The sequence below is a fragment of the Erythrolamprus reginae genome, chromosome 3 (genome assembly GCF_031021105.1).
Source record: "Erythrolamprus reginae isolate rEryReg1 chromosome 3, rEryReg1.hap1, whole genome shotgun sequence".
NCBI lineage: Eukaryota > Metazoa > Chordata > Lepidosauria > Squamata > Dipsadidae > Erythrolamprus > Erythrolamprus reginae.
The window spans coordinates 251,716,129-251,734,585 of NC_091952.1; the positions used below are offsets into that span (position 1 = coordinate 251,716,129).

The 18,457-nt window shown below is 39.3% G+C and overlaps 1 protein-coding gene across 1 annotated transcript in view; it reads right to left on the bottom strand.

The window, feature by feature from the left end:
* Positions 1-5,660: 5,660 nt before the first annotated feature.
* The window catches only part of LOC139166025 (proto-oncogene Mas-like), a 38,672-nt gene continuing 25,875 nt past the window's right edge, over positions 5,661-18,457 (bottom strand). Inside the window, exon 2 of the mRNA XM_070749285.1 lies at positions 5,661-6,686. Coding sequence (XP_070605386.1) covers positions 5,695-6,552 — 858 coding nt within the window. The 5' untranslated portion in view covers positions 6,553-6,686 and the 3' untranslated portion in view covers positions 5,661-5,694. The remainder of the gene's footprint in view (positions 6,687-18,457) is intronic.

The window sequence follows — 18,457 nt, forward strand, 5'->3', positions numbered from 1 at the left end:
CACAACTGCAGCCTGTTAAATGGCAGAGCAACAGGATAGTTTTGGGAGCCCAACCTGTCACTTCAGCTTTGTATGTAAACATTTTTCTCAGAAGGAGCATGGAAAACCATTCAAAATATAACAATGGCTGAAAAGTACAAAATGGCTGACTATTGGCTCATCAGTGTCATGGCCCAGTTGAAGCTTTCAATTACTCTTCAAGAGTAGTCTCATCTAAGATACAGTGGGTTGGACAAAGAAATGGAAACACCTTGAAAATCCATAGAAACATAGAAGACTGACGGCAGAAAAAGACCTCATGGTCCATCTAGTCTGCCCTTATACTATTTCCTGTATTTTATCTTACAGTGGATATATGTTTATCCCAGGCATGTTTAAATTCAGTTACTGTGGATTTACCAACCACGTCTGCTGGAAGTTTGTTCCAAGGATCTACTACTCTTTCAGTGAAATAATATTTTCTCACATTGCTTTTGATCTTTCCCCCAACTAACTTCAGATTGTGTCCCCTTGTTCTTGTGTTCACTTTCCTATTAAAAACACTTCCCTCCTGAACCTTATTTAACCCATTAACATATTTAAATGTTTCGATCATGTCCCCCCTTTTCCTTCTGTCCCCCAGACTATACAGATTGAGTTCATGAAGTCTTTCCTGATACGTTTTATGCTTAAAACCTCCAGATTTTGAATCCAAATTTGTGAAGACTGACGGCAGAAAAAGACATGATCGAAACATTTAAATATGTTAAAGGGTTAAATAAGGTTCAGGAGAGAAGTGTTTTTAATAGGAAAGTGAACACAAGAACAAGGGGACACAATCTGAAGTTAGTTGGGGGAAAGATCAAAAGCAACAGAGAAAATATTATTTTAATGAAAGAGTAGTAGATCCTTGGAACAAACTTCCAGCAGACGTGGTTGGTAAATCCACAGTAACTGAATTTAAACATGCCTGGGATAAACATAGATCCATCCTAAGATAAAATACAGAAAAGAGTATAAGGGCAGACTAGATGGACCATGAGGTCTTTTTCTGCCGTCAGACTTCTATGTTTCTATGTTTTTATAAATGCTAGTACTAGAACTGGTGCTAAAGTGCTTCAGGAGCAGCATGCTATGTTTCCTGTAACATCCACAGGCGTTTCCTTGATTAGCAGGGCAACATAACAGCTTTATGAGCCAGTGTTTAGACTGCAGTATTGCAGACTAATTTAAGAGTTCAAGTCCCATTGGTTCAAGGTTGATTCAGCTTTTCATCTCTCTGAGGTCAGTAAAATGTCGATCCAGATTGTTGGGGACAATATGCTGACTCTATAAACTGCTTAGAGAGGACTATGGAGAAGTATATAAGTCTAAGTGCTAAGTTCTATTTATGAATCTAATCTGTCACTTTAACCATTTTCAAAAGGAGTGTCAAAGGTCATTCAAAATCATAAAATATCCCCAAATTACAAACATGGCTACAAAATGGTGCATTGGTTCCATGGTGCAGGACTCACTAGGGCTTTGAAGAAGCTGTTACTGCTGAACCAGTGGAATTTCAATCTCAGGAGGCACCAAGACAATGATATTTATTTATTTATTTGTTTGTTTGTTTGTTTGTTTGTTTGTTTGTTTACTTACTTACTTACTTACTTACTTACTTACTTACTTACTTACTTACTTACTTACTTACTTACTTATTTATTGGATTTTTATGCCGCCCCTCTCCGTGGACTCGGGGCGGCTAACAACAGTGATAAAAACAGCATGTAAAAATCCAATACTGTACTAAAACAGCTAAAAACCCTTGTTATAAAACCAATCATACATACAAACATACCATGCATAAATTGTAGAAGCCTAGGGGGAGAGAATATCTCAGTTCCCCCATGCCTGACGGCAGAGGTGGGTTTTGAGGAGCTTACGAAAGTCAAAGATCACTAAAGATTCATCAAAAACAGGCACCCTCAGAACACTATAGTAGTAAGATGGTGAAATGGGTCCTACAAGTCCTTTGGTGACAAGGAGTAGAGTTGGAAAGAAGAGGAAAGAGACTCAATGAGGCTCCTTGCCAACAAGGGAGTCACTCATTTAGCTGAAAAGAGGAACAGGTGGCTCCTGTTTCCTGTTTGGAAAATATCTCAATTTATTTCTTAAACTCAAGTACAGCTTCAAGAGTAACCCAAAGATATATCCCATTCACATTCCATTGCATAGTTCCCTCTAAGCTGAGCAGTGAGCAATGGCTCACTTAAAAATCATCATCAACTCAGAGTTTTTCAAACCTGCCCAGAAGCCGAGAGGGAAAGAGTGAGAGGGAAAGAGTGCCGCCCAGTCCCGAAGGGACTGCCACCCAGACACTATACTTTTCCGCCCCCCCTCCCCCCCAAAAATAGAGGGAACACTGTTCCAGAGTCCTCACTTTGATGCCTTCACACAACACAACAAAGCTTTGAGCAGAGGACGTGCCTGAGAGACATTAGATCCATGAAAAGCAACAGTTGGGGGTTTGTTTGTTTGTTTTTTGTGTGTGTGTGTCAAACCTGCCTCTATTTAATAAAAAAAGCTGAAATCCTCTTGTCCCTTAGCAATTATATTTATGAAGCTCATGAACCATCTGCTGGCCAATTGTTGGTATAGTTTTAAAATCATATTTATTTCATGAAGAACCTATTCTGCAGTGTTGTTGAAATTGCTACATTGTCTATTAAAGACTATATTTTCTTTTCTTTTCTTTCTTTCTTTTTCTTCTTCCTTCCTTCCCTTTCTCCCTTTCACTCTCTCACTCTCTTACTTTTTTCTTTTTCTCTCAATTTCATTGGTTGTTTTTTTAGAATCACTTTTTTATATTTTTCTGCACCATGCAATAAAAATATACATAAAAGAAATCACATCCTACATGCCTAACATTATTTATACATGGCATTTTCTTATCTCATAAAAAAAACATAGAAAATAGAAAGCTTTCAGGAGCTTCTCCTCTTTGTTTTAACATTTAAACAATTAAAAGAGGTCTACTCTTTTACAGTATATACCCATACCTATATCTATACCTATACATTATATACAGGGGTGGGCTACTGCCTGGATGGGGTTGGGGGAAAATGCAGTGGGGTATTGAATATATATGCGTGTGTGTTTGTGTGTGTGTGTTTTTGTAGATTATCACGGGTACAGGTATGAAGGTCTTGGCATATTTGTGTTTCCTCTCGTGTAGGATTCAGAGATTTCTGGCGACGTTTCAATGAGGTCCCACTCGTCATCTTCAGGCTGGTGCTTCTGTCCTTGTGCTAAGGCAAACACATTTTTCCTTTCCAATTTTATGTACCAATGTCATTATTTGCTGTATTGGTTTGCTGATTTTCAATTGAGAGATGTGACAAGGACAGGGACATCAAGTAAAACCTTGATATTATCTGCTTCAGTTGATAGCTCTTTGGTTTATTCCAGGCACCTTTCCTAGCTATGAGATATATGAATTTAAATGGTAATTCTTTGGCTCTAATGTGGCATCTTAAATGTACAAAAGCCTGAAAATATCTCTCACATTTGTTAGATATTGTTTCAATGCATAGAAAATTTGAATAAATGGAATATTTTTTTCTCATCGGTGAGATGATGTTGCTTGATGAGATGTCTCTTGGTCAAAGTTTAGCATCCTGAAGACAAATGGCCTTTCACCAGCCTGGACAATTCTCTCCAGAACATGACTTCAGAATTCTTGATCTATGTCTTTAACACTTCTACTCAGGAGCCAAAAGCAATGTCATCAAGGAGATGGAACCCTAGACATTAGATAATAGCTTAAAGTATAATTTCAGTTGTATCTCCTCAAAAGAGTATCCTATTGATCCAGTAGCAGTTACTCTCTTCATGATATACAGTAGTGGGATTCAAATTTTTGTTACTGCTGGTACTGTGGGCTTAGTGGGTGTGGGTTTGTGCACATAGAAGGGGAGGGATACTATAAAATCTCCATTCCCACCCCACTCCCATTCCAGGGGAAGGTTACTGCATAATCCCCATTTCCTCCCGATCAGCGGGGATTTAGGAGGTAGAGAATAGATGGGGACAGAGCCAGTCAGAAGTGGTATTTACCCATTCTCTGAACTACTCAACATTTCCACTGGCAGTTCTCCAGAACTGATCAGAACCTGCTGAAATTAACGTCTGATTTAGTAGCAAAGGTGAGTTCCAACTCTGTTTATTACCCCTGAGCTATAGCTCTGTATAAGGGACCTCAACTGCAAAACAGTTTTAGCGATGGTCCCATCGTTCTGATATCTTTCTGGCATGGTTCTACTTAGCTAGTTTATAGCAGTGGAGGGAAAATTCTTGCTTGCCTCATCTTCCCACTATTTATTTATTTTTTTATTAAAACCCATCCAGATGCTAACAGCCTCCAGACACTGGCACTTACTTTATTTATTTTTTTACTTACTTACTTACTTACTTACTTACTTACTTACTTACTTACTTACTTACTTACTTACTTACTTATTAGATTTGTATGCTGCCCCTCTCCGTAGATTCGGGGCGGCTAACAACAATAATAAAAAACAGCATATAACAAATCTAATACTTAAATTACTAAAAAACCTTATTAAAAACCAAACATACACACAAACATACCATGCATAAATTGTATAGGCCTAGGGGGAAGGTGTATATCAATTCCTCCATGCCTGACAACAGAGGTGGGTTTTAAGGAGCTTACGAAAGACGAGGAGGGTGGGGGCAATTCTGATCTCTGGGGGGAGTTGGTTCCAGAGGGCCGGGGCAGCCACAGAGAAGGCTCTTCCCCTGGGCTCTGCCAAACGACATTGTTTAGTCGACGGGACCTGGAGAACGCCAACTCTCTGGGACCTAACTGGTCGCTGGGATTCGTGCGGCAGAAGGCGGTCCCAGAAATATTCTGGTCCGATGCCATGAAGGGCTTTATAGGTCATAACGAACACTTTGAATTGTGACCAGAAACTGATCGGCAACCAATGCAGACTGCGGAGTGTTGGTGTAACATGGGCATATTTAGGGAAGCTGCATTCTGCACGATCTGAAGTTTCCGAACACTCTTCAAAGGTAGCCCCATGTAGAGAGCGTTACAGTAGTCGAGCCTCGAGGTGATGAGGGCATGAGTGACTGTGAGCAGTGACTCCCAGTCCAAATAGGGCCGCAACTGGTGCACCAGGCAAACCTGGGCAAACGTCTCCCTCGCCACAGCTGAAAGATGGTTCTCTAATGTGAGCTGTAGATTGAGGATACGCCCAAGTTGCGGACCCTGTCTGAGGGGGGTCAGTGATTTCCCCCCCCCCCCCGGGTGATGGACGAACAGATGGAATTGTCCTTGGGAGGCAAAACCCACAGCCACTCCGTCTTATCCGGTTTGAGTTTGAGTCTGTTGACACCCATCCAGACCCCAACAGCCTCCAGGCACCGGCACATCGCATCCACAGTACTTCCACTTCTTCACTGAGTCGACATGGGGTGGAGATGTATAGCTGAGTGTCATCAGCATGCTGATGGTAACTGCCCCTGTGCATAACTCACCCTCGGAATATCTCATCCAGCAGTGAGATCTCACAATCTTCCCGATGAACTCTGACAACATAGTTTTTTGAGAGATACAAAAGATAATTACATTTAATTCTTGTAGCAAGAAAGACATTTTTGTAGAAAAGCAATATCCAAGATTAGAGGCAAGTTAAAACTACATTTTTACAGAGGGGTTGAAACTCTGTTTGTAGCATTTTCTGGGCTTTCAGGACCTTCATCTTCCCTGAAGACTCTTTGAAAAACGACCTTGATGCTCTGTCTGGTCTGAGCTCGTTTCTTTCTCCCAACTAGATAATAGATTATTGGGTTAACACTGCTGTTTAAGGAAGCACCCAAAATTAAGTAGTTGTTCAATCCATGAAATTGCCTCCAATAAATTGAATCAGAAAGGTTAATGAACACATAGATATGTAATGGCAGAGTAAGAATAAGAAAACAAAGAAGAGTAATTAAGATCATCAGTAATATTCGTCCACGTTTGATCTGTTTAGGTTTAGGACATATTTTGAAAAATAGGATCAAACTAGATATTGTAATCAATGGAAGGCTAAGCACAGAAGACACAAGGAAATGGAGATGCAGCCAGATACCATATTGAAACACATATCCCATGATATTCTGAATTCCAACCAAGAGGACAGAGAAGATCCAGAGGACAGTACAGACAGCTGAGGACAAATGTTTTGGCCGGGAACAGCGATGCCAGATTGGGAAAAGGACACACACACATCGGTCAATGCTGATGGCTGTCAGAAGAAAGAGACTGGTCGTATACATCATGTTCATGAAAAACAGTATGCTTAAAAGGGGAATTTCACGTGATGACTTATATCCTATTAAAAAACAAATGGAATATATGGCCAAAAATACAAGATATCCAAAATCAGCAATAGCTAAATTAAGGATCAATATGGTGAAAGGGTTTCTCTTAATCTGGAAGCCAAGTAGCCAGATAACAATTCCATTTAGTGGGATTCCAATGCAGCAGATGATTACGATTGTGAGAACAAAAGAAGACATATTTTTGTGCTGAATCTAAATAATTGATAGAAGTACTGTATCCTCGGAATAATGTGCTCTATTACTTCAGGATGAAATCCACCAAGAGACTTTTGTAATGCAGCAATAATCTCTGATTTTTTGAATGGAAGTTCCTATTAGGAGAAAAGAAAGAAGAATGGGTTCAATCATTCCTCCATAATTATCATATTGTCATGTCTAACAATAACAACAAGAATAATAACATCAGTAGATGAAGAGGGTCTCTTCTTTAAACAATAAAATGAGGCATAACTTTACAGAAACCCATAACAGACACGTTGTCACTCGCATCAAATAGAATGTTGGAGTTTCACAACATCTGGTGCCAAGTAGGACTCAAAACGTTTGGCTAAGCAGTCATGTCTAGCAACTGCAGGACTAATTGAAGAAATGACAGAAAAGAAAGTAATAATATAATGAAGTTATTACCAAAAGTAATAGGTGCCCTTGAATGTAGCCCCAAAACGTTTAAAGCTTCCTTAAAACACCATCAACATTGACAAAATCACCATCAGTCAATTGCAAAAGACAGGTTTACTTAGGAAAACCTGCACATTGCAACAATTCTTTTAACACCATCAAGCCATCACATCTGTCTGTCCTGGGTCTTTGGGAAGAACTGGGCAGCTATCTAAAACCACCAACTCCAATCTAAACATCTGGCCAAATGACTATAACTATAATTTATTAAACTAGAATGCTACCTGACTCGTATTCCCTGCACAACTCAGAAAAATGAACAATAAAAAATACAATAAAATCAATCAAAATATATCTCGTTAATGGGATAGTTGCTTCCACTATCCACAAAATGTGTCTATTTTTTAAATTGTGTGGAAGAAGCTTAATTGCATTGTTTAGCTTTCAGGACCTTCCCCTGTTCAATGAAGGTTGTTAGTGTGATTGCTGAATGAATGAAAATAAATGTTTTAAGTTAGAATTTTAAGAACCTTTTAGTATATTAATTGGATAAAATATACTGTTGTATTTTTGCTATATGTTGTGAGGCACCTAAAGTCCATGGAAAGGGGCGGCAAACAAGTCCAATGAATAAATAAATAAATAATAAATAACATTTTTTTCAAAAATCTACTTCCAAATTTCATACCTTGCAATTCACATATTTATTTACAATATATCATATCTTTCCATTCTTAGCATTTTCAACATTGTCACGCTGTTTTTCCCTTATTCTTCCCATCCAGTTGTAGCATTTCGTCTAAATTTTATCCAACTCATTTGTCCTTTCAATTCTATTATCAATCTGTCCATTTCAGCACACCTGTATATTTTATTTATTTATTTATTTTTTTATTTTTTTATTTATTTATTCATTCATTCATTTGTCCAATACACAAATACATAGGAAGAAAATAAACATGAAGTAATATATATAAGGATAAAAGCAAAAATAGAAGAAAAGATATATGAAAGGAAGAAAATATATATATGATATATTAGATAAAGGAAAGATAATTGGACAGGGGACGAAAGACACACTAGTGCACTTATGTACGCCCCTTACTGGCCTCTTAGGAACCTGGAGAGGTCAATTGTGGATAGTCTAAGGGAGAAATGTTGGGGGTTAGGGGTTGACACTATTGAGTCCGGTAATGAGTTCCACACTTCGACAACTTGATTGCTAAAGTCATATTTTTTACAGTCAAGTTTGAAGCGGTTCGTATTAAGTTTGAATCTGTTGCGTGCTCTTGTGTTGTTGCGGTTGAAGCTGAAGTAGTCATTGACCGGTAGGACATTGCAGCATATGATCTTGTGGGCAATACTTAAATCGTGTTTTAGGCGCCATAGTTCTAGGCTTTCTAGACCCAGGATTGTTAGTCTATTTTTGTAGGATATTCTGTTTATTTATTATTTATTTATTTATTTATTAGATTTGCATGCCGCCCCTCTCCGCAGACTCGGGGCGGATATTCTGTTTTGAGTGGAGGAGTGAAGGGCACTTCTGGTGAAATATCTTTGGACGTTTTCAAGGATGTTGATGTCTGAGATGTGGTATGGGTTCCAGACAGATGAGCAGTAGTCAAGGATGGGTCTGGCAAAAGTCTTGTAGGCTCTTGTGATATTTTATCAATCAATACATTTTCCACCTCAGACACTAAAATCAGCTGTGTGACATTACACCAGTCACCTTCTCAAGATTTTATATTTAGCCATAGAGTTCTGTGGTGTTAACTATACCATCTTAATAATCCCACAAATCCTATTCTGAAGTAAAGAACTGGAAAGGTATTTGAAAATAACAATTACCACCATTCAAGTGCTACCTTTACTCCTGATCCATTAAGGATAGGAGAATATCCAGGGGAGACAAGCAATTCTCTATCAAAATCTAACAATCAGATGAGGTTCCTGTTGTCGGTCAATGGAAGCAATGACAATTGGAACAGATAATTTATGTGGCCCAAGCCACAAAGTTTTATAGTAAACAAACTCAGAGAACTTGCTGAATAGTCTTCTCTGAATATTTCAATTTAAACTGTTCACACACTTAATTTGCGCAAGAAGTACTTAAATATGGGCACTTAATTTGGAAGAAGGAACAACCTAAAAAACAAAATCTGGCTGAAAAGCAGATTAATTTGGATGTGAAATTTATTTTTATTTAGAAAATATTTTCTTTTTCCCAAGCTAAGGAAATCCATTCTACTGATACCTTAAACAAGCATGAGCAAGCAAAACGTGCATGGACTTTCTCTCAATGTATAATCATTTTCTTTTGTGCATTCTGCAACTTTTTCACCTTCAACTTTTTCACCTTCACTTGATCAGCAATATTAATATCAGCAGGTACTCCAAACAAAAAGCCCAAGACATGAAAGAAAGCCTCTACTTACGAACTTTTCTAGATAAGAACCAAGTGTTCAAGAACCATTTTCCACTTACAAACCCAAGTCTCCAAAACTGTAACTGGAAAAGGCAGGGAGAAGCTTATGTGGGGCCTATCTAGGAATGTCCTGGGAGGAAACAGGGCTGGAAAAGGTGGGGAGAAGCCTCCATGGGGCCTCTCTAGGAATCTCCTGTGAGGAAACAGGGCCTCTATCCTCCCTGTTGTTTCCCCAATTGCACACATTATTTGCTCTTGCATTGATTCCTATGAGAAAAATTGCTTCTTCTTACAAACTTTTCTACTTAAGAACCTGATCAGAGAACGAATTAAGTTCTTAAGTAGAGGTACCACTGTACTAATATTATATTTATTGTGAGTTTGCAGGAACATAATCTTTCAAATCTGAAAGCTCTTTTCCCTTGCTTTACTTTTACTTTCTAGAAAAACTAGAGAGGGTCCTTCTGAGATAGTTTGACCCACTCCCCTTATCCATTCAGAAGACCAACCATGCAATAACTATAACAAAAGAATCTCCAACATGATCGCCAACATCCAATGATGCATACGGCACAAGAAGATGAAGAAAAAGGCAATTAATACACTGCTAAACAAATAATTATCTCACCATTGTAAAACTATTCACTATGGCTGACTTACTATCGCTGCTAGTTTTTCTCATCATTCCTATCACCCATCTCCTCCCACTTAAGACTGTATGACTGTAACTTGTTTCTTGTATCCCTACAATTTATATTAATATTGATTGTTTACTGATTGCTTATTTGACCCCTATGACAATTATTAAGTGTTAAACCTCACGATTCTTGATAAATGTATATTTTCTTTTATGTACTGTGAGAGCATATGCACTAAACACATATTTTCTTGTATTTCCAATCACACTTGGCCAATAAAGAATGATATTCTATTCCACTCTACACCACTCCACTCCATTCTATTCTATTCTATTCGAACGAGAATAGACCTCCTAAATTACACATATTAAGATTTGTTGGAATCAGACAGAAGAAGACTAATGTAAAAAAAATGGGAAAAATAATTGCTGCTGAACTGAGATCCATTCTTGGTCAGAGAATCCTGTGGGATTAGTTGATCCCATCCTGATGGTCCCCAAGTCCTACTCTCATCTCAAAAAGGTGCTCTTTGAAAGTAACAGTTACAAAACCCAAAGCATTACCTGATGATGCTAAGAATCTCCAAACAGGATCAGCAGGTCTTTTTTGGAATATAAGGATGAGGTCTTTTTCAATGACTCCCCTTGGCCTCCACTTCATGCAGTAGGTTCCTTCTTCAGAGAAAGAGGAATTGAGATGGACCTCCTAACTGCAAACTTTCTTAGCAGCAAAAAAAAAAAACTTGTGTCAAATGCATATCTGATTTTTGCAATATAAAGTATAATCACACACAAGATGAGGAAGTACTTGAAGATACCATAATACTAAAAACGATAGGAGTTTTAAGGTCGTGAATTGAGATTTGGTTCACAGGGTAATTTATGGTAAAATAAATTAAACATTAATGTACAGTTTAAAAATCTTCTTATTAGATGTGCCATGCTTAAAGTTTGGAATAAAGTTTAAAGTTTGGATTTAAAGTTTGGCGGTAGGAAAAGCAAGTAGGATGCTTGGCTGCATAGCTAGAGGTATAACAAGCAGGAAGAGGGAGATTGTGATCCCCTTATATAGAGCGCTGGTGAGACCACATTTGGAGTACTGTGTTCAGTTCTGGAGACCTCACCTACAAAAAGATATTGACAAAATTGAACGGGTCCAAAGACGGGCTACAAGAATGGTGGAAGGTCTTAAGCATAAAACGTATCAGGAAAGACTTCATGAACTCAATCTGTATAGTCTGGAGGACAGAAGGAAAAGTGGGGACATGATCGAAACATTTAAATATGTTAAAGGGTTAAATAAGGCTCAGGAGGGAAGTGTTTTAATAGGAAAGTGAACACAAGAACAAGGGGACACAATCTGAAGTTAGTTGGGGGAAAGATCAAAAGCAACATGAGAAAATATTATTTCATTGAAAGAGTAGTAGATCCTTGGAACAAACTTCCAGCAGATGTGGTTGGTAAATCCACAGTAACTGAATTTAAACATGCCTGGGATAAACATATATCCATCCTAAGATAAAATCAGAAAATAGTATAAGGGCAGACTAGATGGACCATGATGTCTTTTTCTGCCGTCAGTCTTCTATGTTTCTATAAATATAAAACAAGTTTATTTCCTAAATTGCCCTTAGTGTTATTCAAATCCATTTTATTTTTTCCAGAGTTGATCACTTTGGGAATCCCAAATAAAAGGACCAGATCATCTTTCCTAAACTCGCAAAAAAAAAAAATCATTTCAATTTAGTGACTATCAAAGAAAAGACATCTAGCAGGCATTTCTTATCAGTTCATCCAGCATTTTTGAGTTCTGGTATATCTTGTGAAGGCAGGAAAAGATAACATAGATCAGTGATTAATTTCTTCTATCTATTGCCTATGCTTCCTGCAGCACCACAACTGCAGCCTGTTAAATGGCAGAGCAACAGGAGAGCTTTAAGAGCCCAAACTGTCACTTCAGCTTTGTATGTAAACATTTATCTCAGAAGGAGCATGGAAGACCATTCGAAATATAACAATGGCTGAAATGGCTCATCAGTGTCATGGCCCAGTTGAAGCTTTCAATTACTCTTCAAGAGCAGTCTCATCTAAGATATAGGGGGTGGACAAAGAAATGGAAACACCTTGAAAATCCATAGAAACATAGAAACATAGCAGACTGATGGCAGAAAAAGACCTCATGGTCCGTCTAGTTTACCCTTATACTATTTCCTGTATTTTATCTTACAATGGATATGTTTATCCCAGGCATGTTTAAATTCAGTTACTGTGGATTTACCAACCACATCTGCTGGAAGTTTGTTCCAAGGATCTACTACTCTTTCAGTGAAATAATATTTTCTCACATTGCTTTTGATTTTTCCCCCAACTAACTTCAGATTGTGTCCCCTTGTTTTTGTGTTCACTTTGCTATTAAAAACACTTCCCTCCTGAACCTTATTTGACCCTTTAACATATTTAAATGTTTCGATCATGTCCCCCCTTTTCCTTCTGTTCTCCAGACTATACAGATTGAGTTCATTAAGTCTTTCCTGATACGTTTTATGCTTAAGACCTCCAGATTTTGAATCCAAATTTGTGAAGCTCCTTTCGAACAGTTTTTGTGGAAACTGGGTTCTGCAGTGATTTTAGGAGCGGTGGTCTTGCGATCCACTCTAACCATTCGCTTTAGAGTCTGACGGTCTCTCTCAGACAACTTCAACTTTCTACCAGACCTGTGCTTAGCTGAGGACGTTTTCCCTTCTCTTTCAAAAGCAGTCATTACTTTTGAGACATGACCTCTTGAAACGCCAAACATTCGGGCACCTTCTGTTACACTAGCGCCTGCCATTCGAGCACCAACAATTTGGCCTCTTTGAAAGTCTGAGAGGTCTGCCATTTCTAGAAGGTTATAACAAATTTCCTTAAATTTCTGTTAAAAAAAGGTAGTTTTTAAAAAAACATATCAAACAACAGAATTTAAAAACAACAACATTAAAATATGTCAAGTTTTGATTGATTTGAACATGTCCAAACATTATGATGCCAAAAAGTCAAGTGTTTCCATTTTCTTTGTCCACCCCCAGGATATTGTTGTAGTCCAGCTTGGAGGTCAGGAGTGACCATGAGCAGGTCCTCTTGATACAAGAATAATACAGTCATACCTCGTCTTACGAACCTAATTGGTTCCAGGGGAAGGTTCGTAAAACGAAAGGTTCGTAAGACGAAACATTGTTTCTCATAGGAAACAATGTAAAGTCAATTAATCCGTGCAACCAAAAAAAACCCCCGCAAAAAAACGGCGTTCGGCGACTGCTGGGAAGCCGCGCGGCTATTTTAAAAGGTGACAGCCGGGCTGGGGGGCGTCCCAGCAACCTCCCGAATCCCGAACCCGGAAGTTTGGCAAAAGTTCAGGGTTCGGGAGGTTGCTGGGAAGCCCTCCAGGCCGGCTGTCACCTTTTAAAACAGCCGCGCGGCTTCCCAGCAGCTTCCCGAAGCCGAATGCCAAACCCGAACTTCCGCGTTCGGCGTTCCGCGACTGCTGGGAAGCCGCGCGGCTGTTTCAAAAGGTGACAGCCGGCCTGGGGGGCTTCCCAGCAACCTCCCGAACCCCGAACCCAGAAGTTCGGCAAAAGTTCGGGGTTCGGGGGGGTGCTGGGAAGCCCCCCAGCCCGGCTGTGACCTTTTAAAACAGCCGCGCGGCTTCCCAGCTGTCTCCCGAAGCCGAACGCCAAACCTGAACTTCCGCGTTCGGCGTTCAGAGACAGCTAGGAAGCCGCACGGCTGTTTTAAAAGGTGACAGTCAGGCTGGGGGGCTTCCCAGCAACCTCCCGAACCGAACCCGGGGTTCAGAAAAAATTTGCTTCTTCTTACGACCTTTTTTCGAGTTACGAACTGGTGTTCGGGAGGCTGTTGGGAAGCCCCGCCGCCCGGCTGTCACCTTTTAAAACAGCCGCGCGGCTTCCCAGCAGTCTCCGAACGCCGGTTTGTAACTCGAAAAAAGTTCGTAAGAAGAGGCAAAATTTTTCTGAACCCCGGGTTCGTATCACGAGTTGTTCGTAAGACGAGGGGTTCGTATCTTGAGGTACCACTGTACTACTCTCCGTAGACTCGGGGCAGCTCACAACAGTGATAAAAACAATACATGGTAACAAATCTAATAATTAAAATCTAGAATAACAGTTTTACATTAAAAAGTGTAAAAAAAACACCCCAATAGATAAAATACATTCACACAGTCATATCATGCACAAAATTACATAGGCAAGGGGGGGATGTCTCAGTTCCCCCAAGCCTGATGACACAGGTGGGTTTTAAGGAGTTTACAAAAGGCAAGGAGGGTGGGGGCAGTCCTAATCTCTGGGGGGAGTTGATTCCAGAGGGTTGGAGCCACCACAGAGAAGGCTCTTCCCCTGGGACCCGCCAGACGACATTGTTTAGTCAACGGGACCTGGAGAAGACCAACTCTGTGGGACCTAACCAGCCGCTGGGATTCGTGCGGCAGAAGGCAGTCTCACAGATAACCTGGTCCGGTGCCATGAAGGGCTTTATAGGTCATAACCAACACTTTGAATTGTGACCGGAAATTGATCGGCAACCAGTGAAGACTGCGGAGTGTTGGAGTAACATGGGCGTACTTAGGAAAGCCCATGACTGCTCTCGCAGCTGCATTCTGCACGATCTGAAGTTTCCGAACACTTTTCAAAGGTAGCCCCATGTAGAGAGCGTTACAGTAGTCGAACCTCGAGGTGATGAGAGCATGAGTGACTGTGAGCAGTGACTCCCGCTCCAGATAGGGCCGCAACTGGTGCACCAGGCGAACCTGGGCAAACGCCCCCCTTGCCACAGCTGAAAGATGTTTCTCTAATGTGAGCTGTGGATTGAGTAGGATACCCAAGTTGTGGACCATCTCTTAGGGGGTCAATAATCCCTCCCCAGGGTAATGGATGGACAGATGGAATTGTCCTTGGGAGGCAAGACCCACAGCCACTCCGTCCTATCAGGGTTGAGTTGGAGTCTGTTGACACCCATCCAGGCCCCAACAGCCTCCAGACACCGGCACATCACTTCCACTGCTTCATTGACTACATACATGCAATGGATGCACACACTTAAACTGTGAAAAGACTCTTGTATTAGTGGTCTTAGGTGAAAGGTGGGAGTGGTAATGAGTGATAAATACTAGTTGGTGCTAAAGTGCTTCAGGAGCAGCATGCTATGTTTCCTGTAGCACCCACAGGTGGTTCCTTGTTTAGCAGGGCAACATAACAGCTTTATGTGCCAGTGTTTAGACTGCAGTATTGCAGACTAATTCAAGGGTTCAAGTCCCATTAGTTCAAGGTTGATTCAGCTTTTCATCTTTCTGAGGTCAGTAAAATATGGATCCAGATTGTTGGGGATAATATGCTGACTCTATAAACCGCTTAGAGAGGACTATACAGAGGTAAACTGTATAAGTCTAAGTGCTAAGTTCTATTTATGAATCTAATCTGTCACTTTAACCATTTTCAAAAGGAGTGTCAAAGGTCATTCAGAATCATAAAATATCCCCAAATTACAAACATGGCTACAAAATGGTGCATTGGTTCCATGGTGCAGGACTCACTAGGGCTTTGAAGAAGCTGTTACTGCTGAACCAGTGGAATTTCAATCTCAGGAGGCACCAAGACAATGATATTTATTATTTTATTTTATTTTATTTTGTTTTGTTTTGTTTTGTTTTGTTTTGTTTTGTTTTGTTTTGTTTTATTTTATTTTATTTTATTTTATTTTATTTTATTTTATTTTATTTTATTTTATTTTATTTTATTTTATTTTATTTTATTTTATTTTATTTTATTTTATTTTATTTTATTTTATTTTATTTTATTTTATTTTATTTTATTTTATTTTATTTCATTTCATTTCATTTCATTATTTCATTTCATTTCATTTCATTTCATTTCATTTCATTTCATTTCATTTTATTTTATTTTATTTTATTTTATTTTATTTTATTTTATTTTATTTTATTTTATTTTATTTTATTTATTGGATTAGTATGCCCCCCTCTCCGTGGACTCGGGGCGGCTAACAACAGTGATAATAACAGCATGTAAAAATCTAATATTCAAACAGCTAAAAACCCTTGTTATAAAACCAATCATACATACAAACATACCATGCATAAATTGTAGAAGCCTAGGGGGAGAGAATATCTCAGTTCCCCCATGCCTGACGGCAGAGGTGGGTTTTGAGGAGCTTACGAAAGGCAAAAATCACTAAAGATTCATCAAAAACAGGCACCCTCAGAACACTATAGTAATGAGATGGTGAAATGGGTCCTCCAAGTCCTTTGGTGACAAGGAGTAGAGTTGGAAAGCAGAGGAAAGAGACTCAATGAGGCTCCTTGCCAACAAGGGAGTCACTCATTTAGCTGAAAAGAGGAACAGGTGGTCCTGTTTCTTGATTGGAAAATATCTCAACCTCTGAATTTATTTCTTAAACTCAAGTACAGCCTCAAGAGTAATCCAAAGATATATCCCATTCACATTCCAGAGTCCTCACTTTGATGCCTTCACACAACACAACAAACCTTTGAGCAGAGGACGTGCCTGAGAGACATTAGATCCATGAAAAGCAACAGTTGTTTGTGTGTGTGTGTATGTGTGTGTCAAACCTGCCTCTATTTAATAAAAAAGCTGAAATCCCCTTGTCCTTTAGCAATTATATTTATGAAGCTCATGAACCATCTGCTGGCCAACTGCTGGTATAGTTTTAAAATCGTATTTATTTTATGAAGAACCTATTCTGCAGTGTTGTTGAAATTGCTACATTGTCTATTAAAGACTATACAGTATTTTCTTTTCTTTCTTTCTTTCTTTCTTTCTTTCTTTCTTTCTTTCTTTCTTTCTTTCTTTCTTTCTTTTTCTTCTTCCTTCCTTCCCTTTCATCCTTTCACTCTCTCACTCCCTTACTTTTTTCTTTTTCCCTCAATTTTATTGCTTGTTTTTTTAGAATCATTTTTTTATATTTTTCTGCACTGTGCAATAAAAAGATACATAAAAGAAAACACATCCTACATGCCTAACATTATTTATACATGGGATTTTCTTATCTGATAAAAAAGCATAGAAAATAGAAAGCTTTCAGGAGCTTCTCCTCTTTGTTTTAACATTTAAACAATTAAAAGAGGTCTAATCTTATACAGTATATACCCATACCTATATCTATACCTATACATTATATACAGGGGTGGGCCTGGATGGGGTTGGGGGAAAATGCAGTGGGGTATTGAATATATATGTTTGTGTGTTTGTGTGTGTGTGTTTTCGTAGATTTTCATGGGTACAGATATGAAGGTCTTGGCATATTCGGGTTTCTTCCCGTGTAGGATTCAGAGATTTCTGGCGACGTTTCAACGAAGTCCCACTCGTCATCTTCAGGCTGGTGCTTCTGTCCTTGTGCTAGGGCAAACACATTTTTCCTTTTATTATTTTTATTTTTTTATTTATTCGATTTGTATGCCGCCCCTCTCTGTAGACTTGGGGCGGCTCACAACACAATAAAACAGTTCTAATAATCTAATAATCAAATCTAATAATTTACAATTTAAAATATTTTTAAAAACCCATTATTAAGGAGACATACATACAAACATACCATACATAACATAGGCCCAGGGGAAATATCTCAGTTCCCCCATGCCTGATGACAAAGGTGGGTTTTGAGGAGTTTACGAAAGGCAAGGAGGGTAGGGGCAGTTCTAATCTCTGGAGGGAGCTGGTTCCAGAGAGTCGGGGCCGCCACAGAGAAGGCTCTGGGCGGCCCCGACATTGCTTAGTTGATGGGACATTGCTTAGTTGACGGGACCCGGAGAAGGCCCACTCTGTGGGACCTAATCGGTCGCTGGGATTCATGCAGCAGAAGGCGGTCTCGGAGATATTCTGGTCCAATGCCATGAAGGGCTTTATAGGTCATAACCAACACTTTGAATTGTGACCGGAAATTGATTGGCAACCAATGTAGACCGCGGAGTGTTAGTGTAACATGGGCATACCTGGGGAAGCCCAGGACTGCTCTCGCAGCTGCATTCTGCACGATCTGAAGTTTCCGAACACTTTTCAAAGGTAGCCCCATGTAGAGACCGTTACAGTAGTCGAACCTCGAGGTTTTTCAATTTTATGTACCAATGTCATTATTTGCTGTATTGGTTTGCTGATTTTCAGTTGAGAGATGTGACAAGGACAGGGGCCTCAAGTAAAACCTTGATTTTATCTGCTTAAGTGGATAGCTCTTTGGTTTATTCAAGGCACCTCTCCTAGCTATGAGATATATGAATTTATTTGGTAATTCTTTGGCTCTAATGTGGCATCTTAAATGTACAAAACATTTCCATCCCAAAAAAAAAGCCTGAAAATATCTCTCACATTTGTTAGATATTG